The sequence below is a fragment of the Arvicanthis niloticus genome, chromosome X, assembly GCF_011762505.2.
Source record: "Arvicanthis niloticus isolate mArvNil1 chromosome X, mArvNil1.pat.X, whole genome shotgun sequence".
Lineage (NCBI taxonomy): Eukaryota > Metazoa > Chordata > Mammalia > Rodentia > Muridae > Arvicanthis > Arvicanthis niloticus.
In genome coordinates this window covers 35,431,315-35,456,235 of record NC_047679.1, presented here as the reverse complement: position 1 = coordinate 35,456,235, position 24,921 = coordinate 35,431,315, and the positions used below count along the sequence as shown (strand labels likewise).

The following is a 24,921-nucleotide window of genomic DNA, read 5'->3' as shown; positions in this document are numbered from 1 at the left end:
TGTAAGCCCTCTACTGAAACAACTTTGAAACTGACTGGGACATGTATATGTCCTCCAGCCAGAACATCCACTTACATGGTCAGTAAATCTTATTGACTATAGAATTCTTATAACTTATCATTATATACCATCATTTTAGATGGCATGAATGGAGACTTACATTATACTTAGGTTATATAATCAAACTAGCTCAGAGAGAGAGAGAGAGAGAGAGGAGAGAGAGAGAGGAGAGAGAGAGAGAGAGAGAGAGAGAAAGAGAGAGAGATAGAAGAAGAAGAAGAAGAAGAAGAAGAAAGAGAAGAAGAAGAAGAAGAAGAAGAAGAAGAAAAGAAGAAGAAGACAGAAGAAGAAGAAGAAGAAGAAGAAGTTGTCTTTCACTTGCTCAGATGCAGAGTGGAAATTCATATTTGTCTAAACTGTGCACCTTGCATATTCCATACAGAACTATGGATACTACTTGTAAGAAATTATGCTTTCAGAAAACAACAAGCAAAGAAGAAGCCCTAACAAGATCCACCCTCAAGCTGATCCTGCCTCAGATTGCTTCTATGCCATTCTTCAGGAGTCTTCCTTCAGAAGAGCTTCAGAAAGCTGCTGACCCGAGATGATTCCAATTCATCCAGCCTTACTGACTGGTCCAGTTAGGATTTCCCTTAAGCCTGAACTTTCAGAGCACCAAGAGACTGGACAACAAATGCTACAGCTAGCATTCTTAAAACTACCTAATTTTCTAATTTTCTTGGTTTCTCTTAGTTATAGAACTTTATTGATCAACTCCCTTTAAAATGGATTAGGTGGTAACAGATACTCCTGAACTTCGAGTTTTCTTTCTCCTGCTGATGAGATTACTCCTGGCTCCCTTACTACCACTAGGCATCTACTTCCCAGTTTTCTAGCCCAGCTCTTTGCAGGCTGAGCAATTGAATCACACTTGGAATACAGTTGAATTCAATAAGTGGCTACCCATAATGGTTTTCCTTTGTGTTTCTCACTAAGGGAGTAACTTTTTATGGTTAAAGGAGGGCTTACACAAACATATATGATTAGTTTGTTCTTAGCTCCGTTACTATTATGGAAGTTATCTATTTAAATAACAATAAGGTCTGATTTTTCTGGAATGGTGATATACTTAAAAAGCCATCACCAATTAGTTATTGTTTTTCTGCAGAATGGGTGATTCCCATTTTTCAGGCTAAACCATTGGATGAACCTGTCCCCCCAGAGACATTTATATAAACCCTCTGCTGGAACCAATTGTACTGTCATTAAATGCCCCTTGAAAATTTTCCTTTTTACTATGGGGCTTCATACCTGTGTTAATATTGCAACTTTTGATATTATGGATGAAGGATTACTTGGTTGATTTTTTTTTTCTTTTTAGGATGTTTTTTTGTGTTGTGTTATAACCAATTATATTAATCAATTATTTCCTCCTGGCAATTTTTTGGTTGTTAGACAACCTTCATATATTATTTTGCCTGTAAACATGTCTCAGCCATGGTTTGATGATCCTGGCATTTATGCTATGCAGATTGTGGTCAATTCTCTGTCTTGGTCCAAATGCTTTATTGTTGTTATCATATTGAGAATTATAGGCTCTATGGTACCCCCTTTTGTTACTTCTACCATGGAGTTGATCCAGCTGACCCACCCTGCAGAATATGTTAACAAACTTTCTAAAAATGTTTCTATTGTTATTTTTATGTAGGAGAAGATTGATAAAAGAACTTCAGGTTAAAAAAATGTTTTAGAGGAGTTAGTCTTACTGCTGCCTGTCACACTAATTACAAATGGTTCTCTGGGACTCCCTTGCCTTATGATGACTATGTTTATATTTCAGAGCATGTTTAGGCTCATGTTAGAGGCATTTTGAATGATTCTTAGATTGATTAAATATCGACATGTTTCATGAGCAGATTGCAACACCCTCACATGCTCATTTAGGGCTAAAAAGGCGCTGCCTCCTTTCTCAATTCTGTTCAGTCTTATGTTTCTAATATGTATTTCTTGTCTTTTATGATTAATCTAGGAATTGTTGTCAGTCTGTTTCTCAGTTGTGTTATTCTCTTTCTAGTCCTCATTTGCCCAGTAAGCATCGGTCCCCATACTGTGACTCATGATGTCCTATACCCTCAACTAAAAAAAGGGGAGGGGAGATGGCAGTGGCCATGTAATACCTTCAGGAATTGACATACGAGTGCCTGGCTGATGGGACTCGACATAGAAACTCGACATGGAAACCTCTTCCTACATAGCAAGGAACCTGTGGGTGAGTTTTTGTGGTCTCTGCTTATCAATTAGATTGTAAGCATTACAAGAGCTTCTTCACTACACTGTTTATATTCATAGTTTATTCCCATTTAGTTTCATTTTGTCAGTCACAGGGAAGGCCAGGATCATGAAGACTGAAACCCATGTGGATGATTCTATGTTTTTCTCAAACCTCTTTTGAAAGGCAAAAGCCTCATCTCTTCCCTCCCGCTCTATTGATCCTCCATGTGACCATTAATCCTGGGTATTGTGGGACACATAATCATTTCCCTAGAGAAACAGCTACAAACACACTGAGCAAGCATGTAATCGTTTGGGAGAGCAATGTGTCCTGCTTGTATAACTGTTCTGGGAAAGCAGTGTCTGATCAACAGAAGCTTAAAAATTGGTTCTGGGAAAGATGGTATCAGGACTTGATGGGAGCGTGCATATCAGGAAAGTTTTGCTTGGTACTTACTATGTGTATGTCTCTGTCTGCAATTTAAAAATATCGTTGACACACGGGTGTTTTTTGATGACTGTGGGAAAAAGTATCTTTACATTGTAATTTCAAAAATTGAGAGGGATGAACTTATACTCATAAGTGGTTAATCTCTGTCTCTCACATTGCACAACTCAGATGGCAATAGGATCCCACATAACAAACTACCAGAACTCCCAGGGCCTGGAGCTTCTGTTGTACCTTCCTGTATACTTCTTCCCATACATGTTGTTCCCACAAGGATCGTCCAATTACTTGCCATTTTCCCTCTCACATTGGGCCTTCCATAAGGTCAGGAGTTCAGTACCACCCAACTGTCAGTGCACATGGCCACCAATCACTGCCCTTGTGTTTCTACTATACACACAGCTTTCAGATATCTGTGCTGGATATTTTTTAATCTTCCTTCCAGTCTGTGCTTTTTTTGTATTGCTAGTGCCACCCATTCTTATTTGGAGACTCTGCTAGTATCATCCATGTATCATATGTCCCTTCTAGGAGTTTCTTGGGTTTAACAGGAGGATCCATTGCATTAGGTGAGATGGGTGGTGGGAGCCCCTTCACTGAGGCAACAATTGCTCCAGTGACATTTGCACAGCATTGCTAAATGGCTTGTTAATATCACCCCTGGCAAGGCTTGGCCAAAAGTTCCTCAGACTACCACTTTATGGGATAAGTAGTTTTTGCAGTAATGGAAGTGGAGCCACTAATGGTCTCCCAACCAGTGCTGTGACTTACCTATCACCAGCTGCTGTTCTAAGGCTGTACAGTGAACATTTGCAGCTTTCCCTGACTAAGACTAAAACCCTATTGTAACTACTAAGTGCTTGATTATTTCTGCTAGAGGCCCCAGCCACCACCTAAAAGGTTCTTCATGACTTGAGCAAAAAGGGACACTGGAGAGTCAGGACTTATGACTTTTTAGCTTGTTATACAAGTACCTTGGGGGCAGTTGGACAATCAAACAAAACAACAACAACAAGAAGAAGAACAACAACAGTGACAACAACAAACCATACAAAGACCAAAACAAACTGAAGTAGAAACAAAAACAAAAGGAAGAAAACTTTTTCAGGCTAGGAACAATCAATACCTCATGGCTAGGGGCTATTGCCAGGTAGAGCCTGACTGAATTTCTCATGACTTGAGGCTATTACCCAGAAACTCCTTAGAAAAGATATTACCTGGACTTTACATTCCCACTGTAGTCTCTCTAACTGCTACCTGTCAACTAACAGCTCTTAAGATTGTTGAGGTGGGAGATAGGAGGTGTGTGTATGTATGTGTGTGTGTGTGTGTGTGTGTGTGTGTGTGTGTGTGTGTTTTATTTTTAGTTGTGAGCCTATATGTGGGTTCATAACTACAGACTCTTGTGCTTTCAAATGCTTAATTACACCAGGCTGCTTTTCCAGCCTTTCAGCTTCAGACTGGGGTTGGTTTACTTCCTTGTCTTCTTTTTTGTCTTTCAGCTTCTATGAATGAGAAATGATGTCTCAGTTGTGCAGTCTGTAGAAGGCAATATCAGCAATTTACTTCTTCTAGGCCTTTAGCGAGATTAATAAGTATCTATCAAAACTCTGGAAATCTGAACTGAACTTCTACCTTCAACTTTCTCTAGCCTAATATTCTGAATGGCCAGCACTTCACAGTCACATGATTTTGTTCCTTTTACATTCAAAATCACAAATATGACCTTCCTTCATTGTATCAGTGTAAGCATTCTATCTAAGCTCCACCCCACAGTTACCTGGCAACAGACAGGTATGATCTGCCTCACAGACACCTGGCAATAGCCAGGTAGGCCTGACTCACTATAAAAGGGGCTGCTTGCCCCCTCCCCTCACTCTTGCTCCTTTCTTGCTCTCTTGCTATTGTTCTGTCCTCTTACCCCCTCCCCCCTCTCTCTCCATGTGCTCATGGCCAGCCTCTATATTTCTCCACTCCCTCTCCCTCTCCCTCTCCCTCTCCCTCTCCCTCTCCCTCTCCCTCTCCCTCTCCCTCTCCCTCTCCCTCTCCCCCTCCCCCTCCCCCTCCCCCTCCCCCTCCCCCCTCCCCCCTCCCCTTCTTCTTCTTCTTCTTCTTCTTCTTCTTCTTCTTCTTCTTCTTCTTCTTCTTCTTCTTCTCTCTCTCTCTCTCTCTCTCTCTCTCTCTCTCTCTCTCTCTCTCTCTCTGTGCCTTTCTCTGCCTCTATTATCCTTTTAAGTCTTTTATTTTAATACCTACCCAATCTCATTTCTTTACATTCTGTTCCAGGATCACTTAGGCTTGCTCTTTTACAATACAAACCAAACCATTTACTCTATAACTAGGAAAAACCCTGAACTTGATGCTTCCATAAATGATAAGAGAAGCTAAGTTGGTTTTAAAAGGCCCCAGGATGGTTTTTACTCTATGCACAACCACTAGAAATGTAAGCTGCAAAGGGAAGGGACATAATTATTCTTCCTTCCACCCATTTTACAAACCTAAGAGTAGATCCACTTTCGTTTTTGAAAACGAGATTTCAAGAAGAGTCACAAGACTTTCATTTTGCTTTCAAACAGACAACTTTATTTCGAACAGAACCAGAAAACGGGTGAACTTGCTGCAAAAGTAACATGAACTGACACCAGGTCTAATGACCAGAGGAAGACCCCATGGCAGTGGGGACATCCCAGTTCAGTCCAGTTGAAGCTTTCAGGGCAGGCTGAGCTTGTCAAGAGGTACTCGGCCAAGCCTTTCTCCGGTGCCCCCATCTGGCGCAGGTTGGTCAGGTAGCCACCCATCTTCTTGAGGACACTGACCTGCTCTTCCAGACAGTGCTGCTCCAGGAAGTCGCAGAGGTGAGCATCACCCTTTCCCTTGGCCAGCTTGTGCAGGTCGAGCAGGCTCTGGTTGATGGTCATCTCCATGCAGAAGGAGCATTCCATGGCCTGGAGGCCCCCCTGCCAGCTGCTGCGGTCTGGTTTCGCGATGCTGGGCAGAATAGCATGGCCACCACGCTTATTCTGCAGGAACACGAACATCTCCACAGTGGCCTTGCAGTTGTGTGACTTGCTCAGGAAGAAACGCTTGAAATTCTCCAGGGCTACGTCATCACGGTCAAAGTAGAAGGCCATAGACAGGTACACATAGGAAGCATAGAGCAGCAGCCGGATATGGGTGTTGACTGCATCCTCACAGGAGCTATCATAGTTCTGTCGCACTTGTGAGGGTGCTTCGGCCATGGCGGCCACTTGAACACAACCACAGTTCTCAACAGTACCTGTAGCTGCTCAGAGGGGCAGAGCGGCTCAAAGGGCAAGGGCCGGCTGTCTGTCCCGGAGCCCCTCAGAAGAGGGGAAGTGTCCCGGTGGAGCAGAAAGCAAGCAGAGGCCTCAGGTGGCTCTGAGGCCGCCCCGCACGGCCTGCGCACGCGGTCTCACCCGGAATGACGACGGCTGGCGCCTGATGATGACATCCTTTCAGCACCTGGGCTGAGAGAGGGGAGGGGCCGGGTCAGGAGTGCCGAGTTCCATGGCCGCGCCCCCTCCTGGGACCTGACTGACCTACACCATGTACTTTAACTGACTGTCTGGATAGTCTCCAAAGTTTTAGACTACATCCTCTGGATGCTTTATAAAGCAGTTCCTCTGGATAAGCCTGAATGTCGTTCCTTTCAACTTTCTGCTCTTTGTTTCCTTAGAAAAATTTGTATCAGAATGCTTCATTTGAATGATTCCAACTAAGATTAGAGCGTCAGGTTGACAGGTCGTCAGTGTTCAGTTCCATAAGTAGACCAGGCACATCTATGAAGACTTCCGCATCCATATAAGACTTCCAAATACAAGATTTTAAAATTATTTTTCAGGAGTACAGTACTAGTTGTTTTATGGATGAGGAGGGTACCTGAAAAGTAGAAGCTTTGATGCCTTTCTCTGGATAGTACAATTATTCATGGCAACTCACTGCCATCCAACATTCTTTTTACTTCCATTGCCATTGAAGTAGCTTTTAGTTGTTTATAATCTATCATCCAAAGGTGTCAAAAACGAGCATTAGGAATGTAGTTTTGCCATTACACATATATGTGGAACATTAGAGCAATCTTTTAAGCAGAGGCTAATATTGCAGTGAATTTATTAATATAACAAGTAAAATGGTTAGAAGTCCATTATGTATAACCTAATTTTTCTATGTAGTATATAACAGTATATTTGTCTATTTGTGGTGTGGGTTTTGGCAATCCAACTCAATCCTAATGTAAAAGCACCTAGTGCTATTAACCACGGAGGTATCATTCTAACCTCCTGTGTTGCTTTTTAAGTTTGTGGATACTTGTCTTATGTCTGTAAAAAGACTGTAATCTTGAGGACCATTGAATTTAGTTATGCTACTTGACTTATTAAGTTAGGTATGTCAATCATTTTGATTTTTACACAACTTTTTCTTTGGGGATTCTTACCAAAGCATGATGTTCAACTGTCTCATTTTAAGCTTATAAGATTCATATTGTATAATATTTTATATATATATATATATACATATATATATATGTATATATATTACAATTATGTTACATGATTATATTACATATCATGTACGTAATACATATCACATAATTTATATGATTATACACAATATAATCATATTATAGTAATAATAGGATATAAATTATGTTATATTGCATAAAGTTCCCTTAAATTTTTTGGTGAACTGGACACATGCCTAATAAAGACTTGTGGTGTTGTTTTGTATTGTATTGTGAAAAATTCAATAGTTGGTAAGGTTGACTTTGTGTTAGTTCATGGAAATAGCATAGTACTCAGTGTACCATGTATTGGTGTGGCTTATTATAAAAGAGTTATTTACATCCTCCTGTCAAATTTAAACCCTTAACAACTAAACATTAAGATGATTACTTGTGTTTCCTCTGGCCTGACTTTCACTGACTGCCAGGGAATATATGACTCCAGTTCTGTGGTTACTGAGGAATGGGGAAGGTACTTGAAGAGATTCCAGTCTACAAAGAATGGAAGCTGTATTTTATGTAAGATCAATGTAAAGAAAACTTGGTACAAAGGCACAGTAGGTAGGAATCAAACTATACAAGGAATGGGCAACTCAGCATGTTCATAACCACAAGCCAGGCTTTCATGATAGGATGAGCATACTACAGGCATTTTGCTAGCAATTTACCCTTAAAATTTGGTTCATGTGGACCAACTATTGTTGACTTTTCTGGAAGCAGCTGTCCTATGGAAAGAGCATATGGGAGTTTGGTGACAGAAAAGAATATGATCAAACTTTATTGTGAGCAAAATATTTTCTCAGTTACATACATATATATATATATATATATATATATATATATATATATATATATTCTAAAAAAGAAACTTCCACCCCTTTCTTTTCAATTTGGAGAAGAACTTTAAGAAATCACCATTGATGGATCAGCATTGATTAGCACAATGTCATAAGGTGTTTAATGAGAAAAGATGAAAGTAGAAATTGTATTTGTTAAATCTGAGGGAAAGACTAGAGAATCTGAGCAAACTTCTTGCATTAAAATTTTCACTGTCTCTTAAGTCCTTCACCAAATATGTTCTTGCTTCTCACTTAATTTTTATGTTGTAGTTATAAAACATGATGCCCTTAGAAAAAATAAAATAAATATTGATTAGACTCAAATGCAAATGTTAAACCAAACTTAAATCATAACCTCATTACTCTATAAGAAAAGAAACAGAATGAATATAAAGGAAATGAAAAGCACACTGGCAGACAACTATTTGCAATTTAAATGACCACAATATTATTGGCTTTCATGTCACAAGTTCAGGCTAAATGCAAAGAAGGGCAAGCGAACACATTCATCATCACACTTTCTGCACAAAAGGAACCAAAGAGAAAAAGGTACCACAGGGGATTGCATTGAATACCTGCAGACTCTGTGTGAGATAGAGGTTTATTCGTGAAAATATCAAATATGTTATTAGCATATGCATGCAAATAGAATGAAAGAAAATGTGCATTTCTTTGAAGAAGTGCTTCACACACAACAGGTGAAGTGACATTGTGAGCACTAAAGTGTACCTAACATTGAATTTACTGTCTGCCAAGAATAAATGCTGTGATATGCAAGAAAGGAAAATAGCTGCCCATCATTTTACCTATACAATTCAATACTGGATGATAAAAAATGATTTATACAATTATTTTATTACTTTTTAAATTTATAGGAAATTATGCACATCTCCTTTTGTTCAGTACAATTACAGTATTTTGAGATTTACCCATTTTGTAAAATGATACCACTGAGTCTTTTTTATCAGAGTCTTTCTATTTTTAATGAATGGTTTTATGTAGTTTTACAAATGCTTGTTATAACAGTGTCAAGGAAAGACTATGTGAGGAAATCAAATTCTAACATTGCTCTCACACTGTATAGAACATCAAAAATATTCTTGAAGGCAGAGTATGAGTTCATTGAGAAATGTTTCTGAATGTTAGGAATTATGTTTGTGGTTGTGGTGCCAAAGGGTGTTTTTTCACTCAATGCATCTCAAATGCAAAATGAGCAGAGGACACAGTCAAGTAGGGTGGTAATAAGAAAATCTTTTAGTCAAGTTCTTTCCCATCATTTTCATAATCTTCATCATCCATTTGTTGTAGAATCGTTTCATATTTTTTTAATGCACTCGGAATAGGAGTACTAACAGAGTCGTAATTCCATCCCTTTTTCATAAAAAACTTCTGGAGTATTCCTGGCATATTGTAGCCCTTCTCTACAATGAAATCCTTAAAGGCAATTGCTCCATAGAGATTTTCAAGTGTATCTGGTTTGCAGACTTTTTTACCTTCAATATTGAGCAAGTCCTTGGGGCCATTTAAAGGCTCTTTTATGGCCTGTGTTTTCAATTGCTTCAGTTTTTGGTATGAAGGTCCATATTTATACTCCTCCTCGGTGGACATAGAAAGATCATATGGCGTTTGGACGTTCATCTCAAGTTTTGGTATCTGTTTGGAGAATTTGTTTCCCTTCTCTTCCGTTAATCCACTGAAGTACTTAAGCTTAGAAGGAAGATGACTGTTTATTTTGTCTGAGGATTCGTCATAAGTTGGTTGGTTAGCATAGTCCATGTCAAATTGTTGCAGCACATCTAAGTTTCCATGAAATCCTGAAAATTGATTGTTTAATTGAGATCTTCAAAGATATTTGGTCTGCAAAAGCTTTTACCTTGAATTTTAAGCATGGTCTTGGGCCTAAGCACTGGTTCTTGATTTCCTATGGTTTTGGAAAGTTTGGGTTTCTGGTGTGCTGGCCCATAAGTAATCTTCTTCAAATGGGCTTAAAAGTATTGCATGATTTTGCAAGTTTCATATCAATTTGTGTTTCTTGTTTACAGAGTCTAATATCTGTCACAAAATCCACTAGTCTGGATGGAATAAGATCAGATGGAAGGTAACCAATATTCTTGAATGAAGACTCTTCACTATCTTGGCATGCATAACCCATGTCAAATGTTCCCATCATTGTCAAGTGTCCAAAAGGCTCATTTCATTCACAGATAGCCTCAGCTCCTCCTTTTATGTATCTATAATAAAGAGAGTTGAGCAAATCCTGATTGATGGGTGTGTTTAGAGATAGCCAATTGCCTTGAAGTGACCTAGAATTCTTGGGAGCTCTATGGTTGTATTTTTTATAAGAGACATTTCCATGCATGTTATGCTTCTGACTTCCTTCCTTTTGATTTTCCCAGTGAGGCCACTTGCTATTCAGATACTCTTCATGCTTTGGCACTTGCAGACAATATACAAAGAGGTCTGAATCATCTTTTATCTGAGAACGTGGATTCAGCTCGTATTGGCACTCTCTACCTTTTTGCTGAGTTGATAAAAGTAAGCTAAAGAGCCCTGCATTCCCAGGTAGCTTTCTCTGACTCTTATTGGTGGTAACACTGTACACATATTTAGAAATTCTTGGAAAAATGCTCCCATTTGGCAAACAGTCTCTCCTGAGTTCATCTACCTCTTCCTTAGAAAAAAAAGCAGCGATGGCCCTCCAGGAAAGGAGAATATTTCAGTTGTTCCTTCTTGTGGTTCAAGACACACTTGACAGGTTTCTGATCCTTGTACCTGGGTACCCAAACAGGCTGTTTCTCTGGAAGCCTCTGGTCCCCCATAGTATCTGCTTGCTCTGAGTCTACTGTCCCAGAATCAGTGATTATTTTCCTGAGGATACTTAGTTGCTAGGAAACTTGAGATTCTACACTGATAAACAAGATGTAGTGCCCAGAACCAAGTTTCTTCTATTCAGCTTTATCTACATCATATGAACACAATATCCAATCCTGACAGACTGGCCTTCTAAACTTTGGCTTGTTATGAGAATTTTAAATTCTTCTAGACATTCTCAACACAGGTTATGGTTAGACATTTCTATTTGGACTATTGTAATATGGGTACCATGGAATCTGACTTAGTTACTTCTCTAGTGCTTTGAAGAAACACCATGACCAAGGCAGCTTTTAAAGAAAGTGTTTACTTTTCGGCTTGCTTATAGTTTCAGTGGGTAAATCTATGACCATCATGATGGGTAGCATGACAACAAGCAAGCAGGGAGCATAAACTGAGAGCTTATATCTATAAAAGGGGATCTATGAGAGCTTATCTATAAGTTCAGGGCAAAGAGAGTAGGACTTGGAATGGAGTAGGATTTTGAAGCCTCAAAGCCCACCATCAGTGAAATACCTCCAACAGCGCCATGATTCCTAATCCTTAACAATCAGTTTCACCAACTTGGGAACAAGCATTGAAATATATAACTCTATAGAGTCTATTCTCATTCAAATCACCATATTCCACTCCTTGTCCCCATTAGGCTTTTAGCCATAGCATAAAGCAAGATGCATTCAATACAACTTTCAATGTCTCCATAGTCTTTCACAGTCCCAAGACTATTTAAAATCCAAAGTTTCTTCTGAGATCCAGGGCAATCTTTTAATTGTAACCCCCTGCAAAATTATATATTATGAAGCATACAGTGTACACACACACACACACACACACACACACACACCTGTACCTACCTGTACCTGTACCTGTACCTGTACCTATACCTGTACCTGTACCTATGCATATACTCCGGAAGGAAGGAAAAGTGGCATGGTGAGGAAATACTAGAATAAAGCAAGCCCAAAATTCAGCAGGGTAATCTCTAAGTCTTTTAATGCATTTCTGATGTCAAAAGGCTTTGATGGCTCCTTATATCTGCCATTTCTTCAAGTGTTGTTGACTGCAACATATTTCTCTCTCTTGGGCTGTTTCAACACCCCGTATGTAGTTCTCCCTAGCAGACATACTATAGCTCTGGCATCTCCAACATCTTGGAGTATTCAGCACAACCCATGGTATACTTTCACAGATTTATGCAATGGCTTCTTAGGGCCTCCATGTAGTGATTCTCTCATATGGCTGGCTTGTGTAGGTTTTCTTAAATGTGGAGGAAAATTTTACAGATCTTTTACTACTATATTTTTCATTATGCCAATACCAGAAACATGGGATGCTGCTGCCAAATTCTATTGCCTGATTGGGATGGAACTTAATTCCCCACGTTTAATTACATCTGTAAAAGCTTTGATTTGTTGGTGCTTTTTGAAGTGGATAACACCATCTTCTCTTGACTGTATTTTGTGTCTGCTTAGACGGTTCTCAGCCTAAACAGCTATGTGTGCCTTGGCAACACATTTGGGATTTTCATGACTCTGACTGAACATGTTTTAAGCAAAATAATGTATATAAAAACAAGATAAGCTAAAAATAACTGAAAAGTGTATAAATCAATATTGTCATATTGTGCCTGAAATAACTTTTTCTGAAACAAATGTTAGTGTATTCTGACTCTCATCTAACAGTGTTGTAATTATAGTTTTTGCCTTTGAAAATGTTGTGCCCTCCTGGCATCCAGACGCTGCCCCTGCAGAGAGCCACTCCCCTTCCACCCCTGGTCCGGATACCAGTGGATGGAGCAGTCTCCCAGCCGATCTGCTCCCCTCTGGAAATTGAGTCCGGAAGCACCCTAGGGAGGTCACGGACTGCAGAGCTGCAGAGGTACCCAAGAGAGGTCAAGAACCTCAGAGCTGCAGGCATCCTTGAGAGGGACATGGCCCACAGAGCTGCAGAGCAGGGAATACCATATCCTGAAGCATCCTAGTGGAGCAACTACATTCAGAGCAGCAAACACCTAGCTGGTCTACTACTGTGGAGACACCATATCCTGAAATATCCTAGAGGAGCCACTGTACCCAGAGCAGCTGGAGCTCAGGATCATAGAGTCATCCGGACCCCGAGGAGTTCTGACACAACCAAGATAACTGGAAAGGCAGACTCCAGTCAGAACCAGTGAGTTTTGAGTAACACTATAGCTAACCACATGGCAAAAGGCAAGTGTAAGAATGTAAACCAACAGAAACCAAAGTTACTTGGCATCACCAGAACCCAGTTCCCCCACCATAACAAGTCCAGAACACCACATCACACCAGAAAAGCAGGACTCAGAATTAAAATCACTTCTCATGATGATGATGGAGGACTTTAAAAAGGACATAAGCAACACTCTCAAAGAATTTGAGGAGAACGCAGGTAAACAGGTAGAAGCCCTTAAAGAAATGCAAGAAAACACAGCCAAGCAAGTGAAGGAATTACACAAAACTGTCCAGGTTCTAAAAACTGAAGTAGAAACAATAAAGAAATCTCAAATGGAGACTAACCTGGAGATAGAAAACCTAGGAAAAAGATCAGGAGTCATAGATGCAAGCATCACCAACAGAATACAAGAGTTAGAAGAGAGAATCTCATGCGCAGAAGATACCATGGAAAACATAGACACAATGGTCAAATAAAATGTGAAATGTAAAAAGCTCCTAACACAAAACATCCAGGAAATCCAGGACACAATGAGAAGACCAAACCTAAGGATAATAGGTATAGATGAAGGGGAAGACTCCAACTTAAAGAGCCAGTAAATAACTTCAACAAAATTATAGAGAAAAACTTCCCTAACCTAAAGAAAGAGATGTCTTTAAATATAAAAGAAGCCTACAGAACCCCAAATAGACTAGACCAAAAAAGAAATACCTCCCTTCACATAATAATCAAAACATCAAATACACAAAACAAAGAGAAGATACTAAAAGCAGTAAGGGAAAAAGGCAAAGTAACATATAAAGGTAGACCTATAAGAATTACACCAGATTTCTCACCAGAGACTATAAAAGCCAGAATTTCCTGAACTGATATCATACAGGCCCTAATAGAACACAAATGCCAGCCCTGACTACTATACCCAGGAAAACTCTCAATCAATATTTATGGAGAAACCAAAATATTCCATGACAAATCCAAATTAACATAATATCTTACCACAAATCCAGCACTTCAAAGGATAATTGGTGGAAAACTCCAACACAAGGAGGGAAACTACAACCTAGAAAAAGCAAGAAAGTAATCTTGCAACAACCCTAAAAGAAGGTAGCTATACAAACATAACTCCACCGCCAATAACAAAAATAACAGGAAACAGCATTCATTTTTTTTTCTTAATAGCTCTTAATATCAATGGACTCAATTCTCCAATAAAAAGACATAGACTATCAGACTGGATACATAAACAGGACCCAAAATTTTGCTGCATACAGAAGACTCACCTTTGTGAAAAAGACAGACACTATCTCAGAGTAAAAGGTTGGAAAACAATCTTCCAAGCAAATGGCCCCAAGAAACAAGTTGGAGTAGCGATTCTAATATCAAATAAAATAATTTTTTAACCAAAAGTAACAAAAAAAGATAAAGAAGGACACTTCATATTCATGAAAGGAAAAATGTACCAAGAGGAACTTGCAATTCTGAACATCTATGCTCCAAATGCAAGGGCACCCACATACATAAAAGAAACTTTACTAAAGATTAAAGCATACATTGCACCTCACACAATAATAGTGGGAGATTTCAACACCCTGCTCTCAGCTATGGACAGATCATGGAAACAAAAAACTAAACCAAGACACAATGAAACTAAGAGAAGTTATGAACCAATTGGACTTAACTGACATCTATAGAATATTTTATCCTAAAACAAAAGAATATACCTTTTCTCAGTACCTCATGGTACCTTCTCCAAAATAGACCATATAATTGGTTACCAAACAGGCCTCAACAGATACAAAAAGATTGAAATGATCCCTTGTACCCTATCAGACCACCATGGATGAAGACTCATCTTTAACATGGAAAAAACAAGGGAAAACCCACATACACATGGAAACTGAACAATGCTCTACTCAATGATAACTTGGTCAGGGAAGAAATAAAGAAAGAAATTAAAGACATTTTTTATTTAAATAAAAATGAGGACACATCATATCAAAAATTCGTGGGATTTCATGAAAGCAGTACTAAGAGAAAAACTCATAGCTCTAAGTGCCCACAAAAACAAAATGGAAAGAGCATACACTAACAACTTGACAGCACACCTGAAAGCGTTAGAACAAAAAGAAGCTAATATACCCAAGAGGAGTAGACGGCAGGAAATAATCAAACTCAGGGCTGAAGTCAACCAAGTTAAAAAAGAAAGAACTATACAAAATATCAACAGAACCTGGAGCTGGTTCTTTGAAAAGATCAACAACATAGACAAACCCTTAGCCAGACTAACCAAAGGGCGCAGAGACAGTACTCAAATTAATAAAATCAGAACTAAAAAGGGAGACATAACAACAGTAACAGAGGAAATAAAAAAATCGTCAGATCCTACTACACAGGCCTATAATAAAATTGGAAAATCTGGATGAAATGGACAATTTTCTAGATAGACACCAGGTACCAAAGTTAAACGAGGAGCAGATAAACCATCTAAACAGTCACATAACCCCTAAAGAAATAGAAGCAGTCATTAAAAATTTCCCCACCAAAAAAGTCCGGGGCCAGATTGTTTTAGTGCAGAATTCTATCAAACCTTCCAGGAAGAACTAATACCAATCCTGTTCAAGCTATTTCATCGAATAGAAACAGAAGGAACACTGCCCAATTCGTTCTATGAAGCTACCATTATGCTCATACCTAAACCACAGAAAAGACCCAACAAAGAAAGAGAACTACAGACCAATCTCTCTTATGAATATTGATGCAAAAATACTCAATAAAATTCTTGCAAACTGAATCCAAGAACAAATCAAAGCAATCATCCATCATGATCAAGTAAGCTTTATCCCAGGAATGTAGGGATGGTTCAATATTCGGAAATCCATCAATGTAATCCACTATATAAATAAACTCAAAGAAAAAATGACATGATCATCTGACTAGATGCTGAGAAAGCATTTGACAAATTTCAAGATCCCTTCATGTTAAAAGTCTTGGAAAGATTAGGAATTCAAGGTCCATACCTAAACATAGTAAAAGCAATATACAGCAAGCCAGTAGCCAACATCAAACTAAATGGAGAGAAACTTGAAGCAATCCCACTAAGATCAGGGACTAGACAAGGCTGCCGACTCTCACCCTACCCATTCAATATAGTACTGGAAGTCCTACCTAGAGCAATTAGACAACAAAAGGAAGTCAAAGGGATACAGATAGGAAAGGAAGAAGTCAAAATTTCACTATTTGCAGATGATATGATAGTATACTTAAGTGAACCTAAAACTTCCACCAGAGAACTCCTAAACCTGATAAACAACTTCAGTAAAGTGGCTGGATATAAAATCAACTTAAACAAATCAGTAGCCTTCCTATACTCAAAAGATAAACAGGCTGAGAATGAAATTAGGGAAATGACACCGTTTACAATAGTTACAAATAATATAAAATGTCTTGGAGTGAATCTAACCAAGCAAGTGAAAGATCTGTATGACAAGAAATTCAAGTCTCCGAAGAAAGAAATCGAAGAGGAGCCAGGCAGTGGTGGCTCACGGCTTTAATCCCAGCACTTGGGAGGCAGAGGCAGGTGGATTTCTGAGTTAGAGGCAAGCCTGGTCTACAGAGTGAGTTCCAGGATAGCCAGTACTACACAGAGAAACCCTGTCTCGAAAAAACAAAAAAAAAAAGAAAGAAAGAAAGAAAGAAAGAAGAAAGAAAGAAAGAAAGAAAGAAAGAAAGAAAGAAAGAAAGAAAGAAAGAAATTGAAGAAGATCTCAGAAGATGGAAAGATCTCCCATGCTCCTGCATTGGCAGGATTAACTTAATACAAATGGCCATCCTGCCAAAAGCAATCTACAGATTCAATGCAATCCCCATCAAAATTACAAATCAATTCTTCATAGGCATAGAAAGAACAATTTGCAAATTTATTTGGAACAAACAAAAACCCAGGATATCCAGAACTATTCTCAACAACAAAAGAACTTCTGGGGGAATCACCATCCCTGACCTCAAATTATACTACAGGGCAATAATAATAAAAACTCCATGGTATTGGTACAGAGACAGGCAGGAAGATCAATGGTATAGAATTGAAGATCCAGAAATGAGCCCACATAACTATGGACACTTGATCTTTGACAAAGGAGCTAAAACCATCCAGTGGAAAAAGGACAGCATTTTCAGCAAATGGTGCTGGTTCAACTGGAAGTCAACATGTAGAAGGATGCAAATCAATCAATCCATTCATATCTCCTTGTACAAAGCTCAAATCCAAGTGGATAAAAGACCTTCACTTAAAACCAGATACTCTGAAACTAAGAGAAGATAAGGTGGGAAAGACACTCGAATACTTAGGCATGGGGGAAAAGTTCCTGAACAGAACACCAAGGGCTTATGCTTTAAGATCAAGAATTGACAAATAGGATCTCATAAAATTGCAAAGTTTCTATAAGGCAAAGGATATTGTCAATAAGACAAAATGGCAACCAACAGATTGGAAAAAGATCTTAACCAATCCTATATCTGATAGAGGGCTAATATCCAAGATATACAAAGAACTCAAGAAATTATACTCCAGACAACCATATAACCCTATTAAAAATGTTATACAGAGCTAAACAAAGAATTCTCAACAGAGGAAACGTGAATGGTTGAGAAACACCTTTAGGAAGAAATCCACACCCAGAGTGGCCTATGTTACATGAGTGGTGCTAGTTTCTTACACTAACAATTTTAGTAAACTCTGTCTTCTGATTCATTTGGCTTTTACCTGTAGACTCCAAAGCTGCCTTTCTCTTTTCCTTCTCAGGTTCTGTACATGTCTGTCTCCCCTCTCATTTGGCTCCTTGCCAACCATTTCTTTCTCTGCTTCTTGCCTCCCCACCCCTCAAAGCATCACTTCAATCCTTCTTATTCTTAGCATAGTTCCCACTTAATATTTCACCCAGATCTCAAACTTAGTCAGCTCTCATCCCCCTTTTTCCAAAGGCTTCCCTGCACCATTGAGAGCAAGCTGTAAAGTTTTGTCAGCAGAGCCCTGCAAGATAAAGTCCCAACCATGACAGCACAGCTTATCGCACAAGGCAAGTGGTGGCTCCAGAGCCATGGAGCAAGAGCTGCACGATGATGAAAATATAAAGATAAAGATGGTTTGGCTGGAGAGATGACTTAATAGTTACGAGCACTAACTGCCATTCCAGGGGTCCTGAGTTCAATTCCCAGCAACTACATGGTGGCTCACAACCATCTGTAATGGAATCTGATGCCCTATTCTTGTGTGTCTGAAGATAGCTACAGTGTACTCATATACATAAAATAAATTAAAAAAATCTTTAAAAAATAAAGATGATGGTGGGGTGTTTGTGACTCCATCTACATGATTAATAATACTTACTTAGAAATATTCCTAAATATTTTATTTTCTGATAGAGACCTAGCCAGGTACTTCTCTTAAAAGTTTAAATGTATATTCCTGGACAACATTTATAAACATCGCACATTTCAGAAATCAGTAAGAATTGCCTGAGGTGCTTTTGGAACTCAGTAGTCACACTCTCCGTGGCCTTTGACTTCTTCCTCATAAGGAGTATAATATAAAATAAAATTGCTGAGGAGAGCAGCTGACATTCACATAAAGTATTACTATATTAACTATAGGAAATGACACTACCAAAAGCATGGAATTTTGAATATTATTTCATTCATAATAACATTTTGAGAATAGCTGAATAATCTGCTTTAAAATCAATCCAGATAATTTATTTAAAAGTCTGTGCTTTGCTTACCTCTACAGAGTCTTACTAATACAGATGTAGATGTTTGCAGCCAACCATCGGACTGAGCACTAAGACCCCAGTGGAGGAGTTAGGGAAAGGACTGAAGGAGCTGAAGGAGTTTGCAACCCCATAGGAAGAACAATATTAACCAACCAGATCCCCCAGAGCTCCCAAGGGACTAAACCACCAACCAAAGAGTACACATGGAGAGTCCCATGGCTCCAACTGCATAATGTAGCATAGGATGGCCTTGTCGGGCATCAATGGGAGAACGGGCCCTTGGTCCTGTGAGGGCTTGATGCACAGTGTAAGGGAATGCTAGGGCAGTGAGGTGGGAGTGAGTGGGTGGGTAGGGGAACCCCTTCATGGAAGCATGGGGGATGAAATAGGGGGTTTTGAGGAGGGGAAATAGGAAGGGGATAAAAATTTAAATGTAAATAAATAAAATAATGAATAAAGAATTAAAAAATAAAATATTATATAGGTCAATAGGTTCAGAATCACCCAGTTCTTATGGAAATCAACACTCAGTCCAACACTGGTAACATTGACTTTTGTCTTTTAGTGGATCTCCCCACCAGATGCCATTGGCTATTTGTGGCTCAGGCTTAAACTTAACTCACACCTACTCTGGCCAAGAGAATCCCATAAGCAGTCATCTTCTACCCATTCCTACATCCCATCCACATCTCAGCAAGTGTTCCTGCCAACAGCAGGACCTACCAACAGCAGGAGTTACTATGATGTACAGCTATGTGGTGAAGGAATGGGAGAGAAAGAGAAGCAGAACAGTTTGGGCATTACGAAGAGAGGCAGAACTGGAGAGTCGAGGGTGGAGAGGAATAGCCTGATGTGAATAGCCTGCCCAGCCACCTGAAGCCATGGTGAAATCTCAGCAGGTGCTGTTGACTGAGGGCCATATCTGGGTCTGTGACCATGTAGTAACAGGTGTCTGTGACAATGTCCCTGACTCATATTGCCACCAGGGCCATGTGAATATCCCTGATCTGGTATGCCTCCTGGGACCACCATATTGATGTCCAAGGGCTGTGCAGAGCTGGTTTCACCCCTCATTGGCTGCAACACTTGGGAGAACTGCTTTCACTCCTTGCCAGTTGAAGCACTCAGCACATCACATCCTGCACCTTGCCTGTGCAATGAAACAGAGCTGGCCCTGGTGGCAGAAGCTCAGCTGGCCCTAGGGCCATGAAAGCAGGAGAGGAGCCACTGCCCTTGTCACTTGCAGCACTGGATAGCTAGCTAGGGCAGTGCTGTAGAGTTAGCCCTGGTATTAGTATGGAAGAACTGGCAAACTAACAAACTCAGCTACTTTGCAGGCCCCGATACAAAGTTTTTTTTTTCCATTTTTATTGGATATTTCATTTACACTTCAGATGCCATCCCCTTTCCCCATTCCCCCCTTAGAAAACCCCTATCCCATGCCCTCTTTTCCTTTTTTGCACTTATACATTTTTTAAAAAAAAATGTTAATCAAAGGCTTTATAAGTTTGGTAATGCTCAGTCAGAGGTGTAACCCACTACCCAACCTACATATATATCCTTCTTCTCCTTCAATATAGGAAGCTGTCAGGAGCAGACAGGTCTCTAATCAAAATGAACATTAATATAGAAATGTTTCTAACATCGATTCTGTGGATTTCTGATTTTTTGAAAAACCAACTATCCATGTAAGATAATCTGGACTGTTGTCTGTTAACTCCACTCAGCTATTTCTAAATAAAACATAGAAAACACCATAACAATAAACTCCAAGCCATGAATTTGTTGTAGTCCTTCAACTCACAGGCTGATCATCTCAAATCTGTTAAAAAAAAGTTAAAGAAGGACTGGGTCTAAGCCTTGTATTCCTAAATGTGTTATACTGGTACAATGCCTATGAGAGTAATAATATTCATCTCACTTTTATATCAATAAGAAGCTTGTACCAATGAAAACCTTAAAATTTGTAATCAAAGTAAATTGGTGCCATTTAAGAATTTATATCTTCATCTTGATACTAATTATACAGATTTCTACTAATAGGTTATGGCTATGCAATAAGTCCTAGCTAATCCTCTCTATTCCCACAAAACCACTACTTTTCCCTAGAAAGACAGCCCAACATTTACCACCTTAGTCCCCAAGCCCAGGGAATAGGGGTGCTGACTCTTCATTAGCTTCTTCAAGCTGATTATGGGTGTTGAGATATTAGAAGAGGAGTGGGGGGAAGAGCAAATTGATAAGCCTCTGATGCTGTGTCTTCACTGCCTCCAGATGGAATTCCTGGACCTCAGAGGTTTGAGCAGGTCTCCCGAGCTTGCTTGTTGAGTAGATACACCAAGGCTGATCATTCTGCAATATACAATTCTCAAAACAAATTTTAGTATCAAGATCGATTTTTTTAAAGAGGGCTGACATTTTATTAAGGATGTTGGTTCTAACTGCTTTTCTCCCCCCCCCCCTTTTATTGGATATAATATTTACAGTTCAAATTTTATCCCCTTACCCCATTCCCACCACCACCCAGGAACCCCTTATCCCATCCCCCTCCTCCTGCTTCTATGAGGGTGTTTACCCACCTGCCCCCCAATCCCCCACCCCACCCTCAGATCCCCCCCCCACTCAGTGCTTAGCCTTCAAGGTACCAAAGACCTCATCTCCCACCTATGCCCAACAAGGCCATCCTCCCCTACATATACAGCTGGAGTCATGTGTCTCTCCATATGTGCTCCTAGGCTGATGGTTTAGACCCTGGGGAGCTCTGGCTGGTTGGTATTGTTGCTTTCCTCATGGGGCCACCAACCCTTTAGGCTCCTTCAGTCTTCTCTCTAACTTCTCCATTGGGAACCTTTGATCAGATTAATGGTTAGCTGCGAGTATCTGCCTCTGGGTATGTCAGACTCTGGGGGACCTCTAAGGAGACAGCCTTATCAGGCTGCTGTCAGCTTTCTTTTCCTGACATCAGCGTCTATTTTTGGTGACTGCACATGGAAAGAATACCCAAGTGGAATCGTCTCCACACAACCTCTCCTTCAGTTTCTGTCCCACACTTTGTCTCCATATTTGCTACCTTGGGTATTTTGATGCAGTACACAGGGCATGCACAGATTTAAGCCAGTTGGGGCTCAGTGCTGAGAGGGAAAAGTTGACACATGGTTATTTTGTCTTCATTTTAGTTATTTTTAATCTGTTTTTATCTCATAACGATTTTGGGGGGTATTTTGTATCCTACTATTGTTTTGCTTTTTTATAACATACTATAGTTTCTGATTTTGTGTTTTTATAGGTTTTGGTTAATATGTATTTCTTATGTTTTTTGTCTTTTAAATTCTGGAAGTTATTTTGTCTATTGTTTTTTTTTTTTTTAAATAGACACAGGCATTGACTTGAATAGGTATGGAGGTGGGGAGGATCAGAGAGGGAGTCCAGGAGGGCATGGGGCAAAGGAAACCATGATTAGAATACATTGTATAAAAATTTTATTAGAAAATATTTCTCCTTTTTTGTTTCATAAGTAAGACTGAGCCTGTCTTAGGTCATTCTGACAAGAGTGCCTTCCTTTCCCATCTTGGAATACGCATTATCAAAAGCAATGCACTTCTGCCTTAGGCTGGTAAGGCTCTTTGCAGAATCTTACCCAATCTTGGCTTGCCAGCCTGTTTAATAACTCTGTCTGAGGGTCCATTTTCAATTTCAAGCCATGTACTTTGGCTGCCAACATGTTAATGTTGTTAAAGACAAGCTTTCACAAGATGGGCAGAAATAAAAGTATTTCCAGGACAAAAAGAGTTAGCATGATCAAACTATATATACCATTCTTGAAGCTTGACCAAAATGGAAATACTGACCTCAGGCCATGGATAATTTCATCAGCAGTATCTGCAGCGTCAAAGCTCAACAGAGCAGCATTCTTTAAAATCATAATTTTCCTATGCAAAGTTAAAAACATCCAGAGATGTGTTAGAATTATGCCAAATACCCTGCAAGTGTCTTTAAACTTTTTCCTAATTATAATGACTCTCATTGTAAATTTCAGAAGTAACACAAATCCATTGGTATTTGGCATGACACTCAATATGGCTCCTTACTCTTAAACTCTAAACCTCCTTCCAATACTTTGAATAGGATAAAGAGCATCATCAATGGTTGTTCCAAAGGCCTATCTAAATCCTCTTGTATACTCAACATATTAATAACAGGGCTTATTGGCAGGAATCTAACATTGGCCAAGGACAAAGAAAAGGGCTTCAGGCATAAATCTGACATTAGGCTAGAACAAAGAAGTAATTTCAGGCAGGAATCTAAATCTTAGGCTAAAACAAAGAAGTAATTTCGGGTAGGAATTTAAATCATAGGCTAGAACAAAGAAGTAGGCTTAGGCATGAAAATGACTTTGGGCTAGGATTGGGAAGTAGTCTCAGGTATTTTGGTCATCCAGATAAGCCCTTAGAAGCAGTGATCATGGGAGTGATCACGGGACTTTTTTTTATTGCCTTGCTTGTTTTTTGACTATTTGTGTTTATTGTCTTGCTTGTTCCTTGACTATTTGCATCTATTGTATTGCTAGTTCCTCAACCTAGAACTGACCTTAATACATTAAGGTCATTAATTGCATATAATTAAAATGGTATAAAAGCAGATTGGGAAAAATAGAATATATAATCCAGTAAAAGGTATATTGTATATTTTTCTATATGAATACATTTAATTAATATGCATTACAGGTTGTAATTCTCTAAATAAAAAAATAAAAATAAAAAATAAAAATATTTCTCAAATTCTCCAAATGCATGCTCAGGTTATTGAAGGTCTGAGCTCCAGCAGTCCTGGCAACATAAAGAGGCCTCTGAGAAATTTAAATCATGCAACCCAGTGGGCCACTAGAATAGCAGCTTGGTACAGGGATGGAGAATCTTCAAGTGAGAAAGTACATCATCTGACAGTTCCTAGGTTATTCCTTCAAAGTGGTGCTCCAACCCTCCAGAAAAGTCAAGCTCTAGATGGACTCACTAGAGAGGACTAACTCTCTATAAAGGCCACAGGACAAGGGAAGACCTTGCTCATAGATTTTACTCACAAGGCCAGTCTCCCTGGACAGGAGAGAATATTGATCCTTGCAGGAAGCATATATGTCTTTGTTCTCACAGATCCCCACCAGAAAAACCAGGAACTACAAATACAAAGGGTTGTCTCTTCCAAGGGATTGATGTACAACCTAGTTTTAGACCAAAAGTCTGGGGATAGGTGTGATTAATAGCCTTGTGAACTCTGTCCTATCTGTATGGCCAGGCTACACAGGCTCTCTGAGACTCTTATGTTTACCTCAGTCAATCTATAGTACTATCCTCATTGAGTCACTTATAGGGAGCATTTTTTGCCTTGAGCCTGCTTTCCTGGTTAATTTATAAAATCTATCTTTATAAAAAATGCCACTTGTACTTTACAAGAGTTTCAATGTAACTATGTCTTAAGCTTTGTTGTACACACAGCAATGAGTTAATTATCACCAGGTAACTTCTTTTCCAAAATGTACTGTGCTTACATATACCTGAAATAAACTACTGAGTGCCAGAATCTTGAAATTTGAATCAACACCAGCTACTGAATCAGACTTACTTCGTGTCACATGTGGATTGAGATTCAGATGGCTGTGGTGATTGTAAAGACCCACAGATCACTCCTAACGGAACTTCATAAAGGAAGGCAGTCAGTCAGGGATCTCTGAAAAGGTGGAAGAAAATGGGAAAGAATGTTTTAAAAGTTGAATGCATGTATGAGTGAACGAACTTGTTTGTCTGTCTTGAGCACTGGTATATGGAGGGAATATTGAGAAGGTCTGCCAGATAACTCTTCATATATTGCAGAGAGCCCTTTTCCTACAGGGTCAGAAAGAAATTAGCCACCTTTTCAGCTTGATAGAATGGTTTGTAAATTTGGTTTTACTGCTAAAGCTTATCACCTCTGTGCCTCCAAGCCAACCTGCTGGTCTATAGAATTATTATTATTATT

At 39.3% G+C, this 24,921-nt stretch overlaps 1 protein-coding gene and 1 pseudogene across 1 annotated transcript; both read right to left on the bottom strand.

Moving 5' to 3' along the window:
* Positions 1-5,301: 5,301 nt before the first annotated feature.
* Positions 5,302-5,958, bottom strand: LOC117694893 (ferritin heavy polypeptide-like 17E). Its single transcript, XM_034485913.1, has one exon. It carries the CDS (start codon positions 5,956-5,958, stop codon positions 5,302-5,304), a length of 657 nt encoding a protein of 218 aa, XP_034341804.1.
* Positions 5,959-9,242: 3,284 nt separating this feature from the next.
* Positions 9,243-11,482, bottom strand: LOC117694892 (protein FAM47A-like; annotated as a pseudogene).
* Between the last annotated feature and the right edge of the window lie 13,439 nt (positions 11,483-24,921).

Coding starts and splice junctions, on each gene's coding strand:
- LOC117694893 (XM_034485913.1), bottom strand. CDS start 5,958: ATGGCCGAAGCACCCTCACAAGTGCGACAGAACTATGATAGCTCCTGT.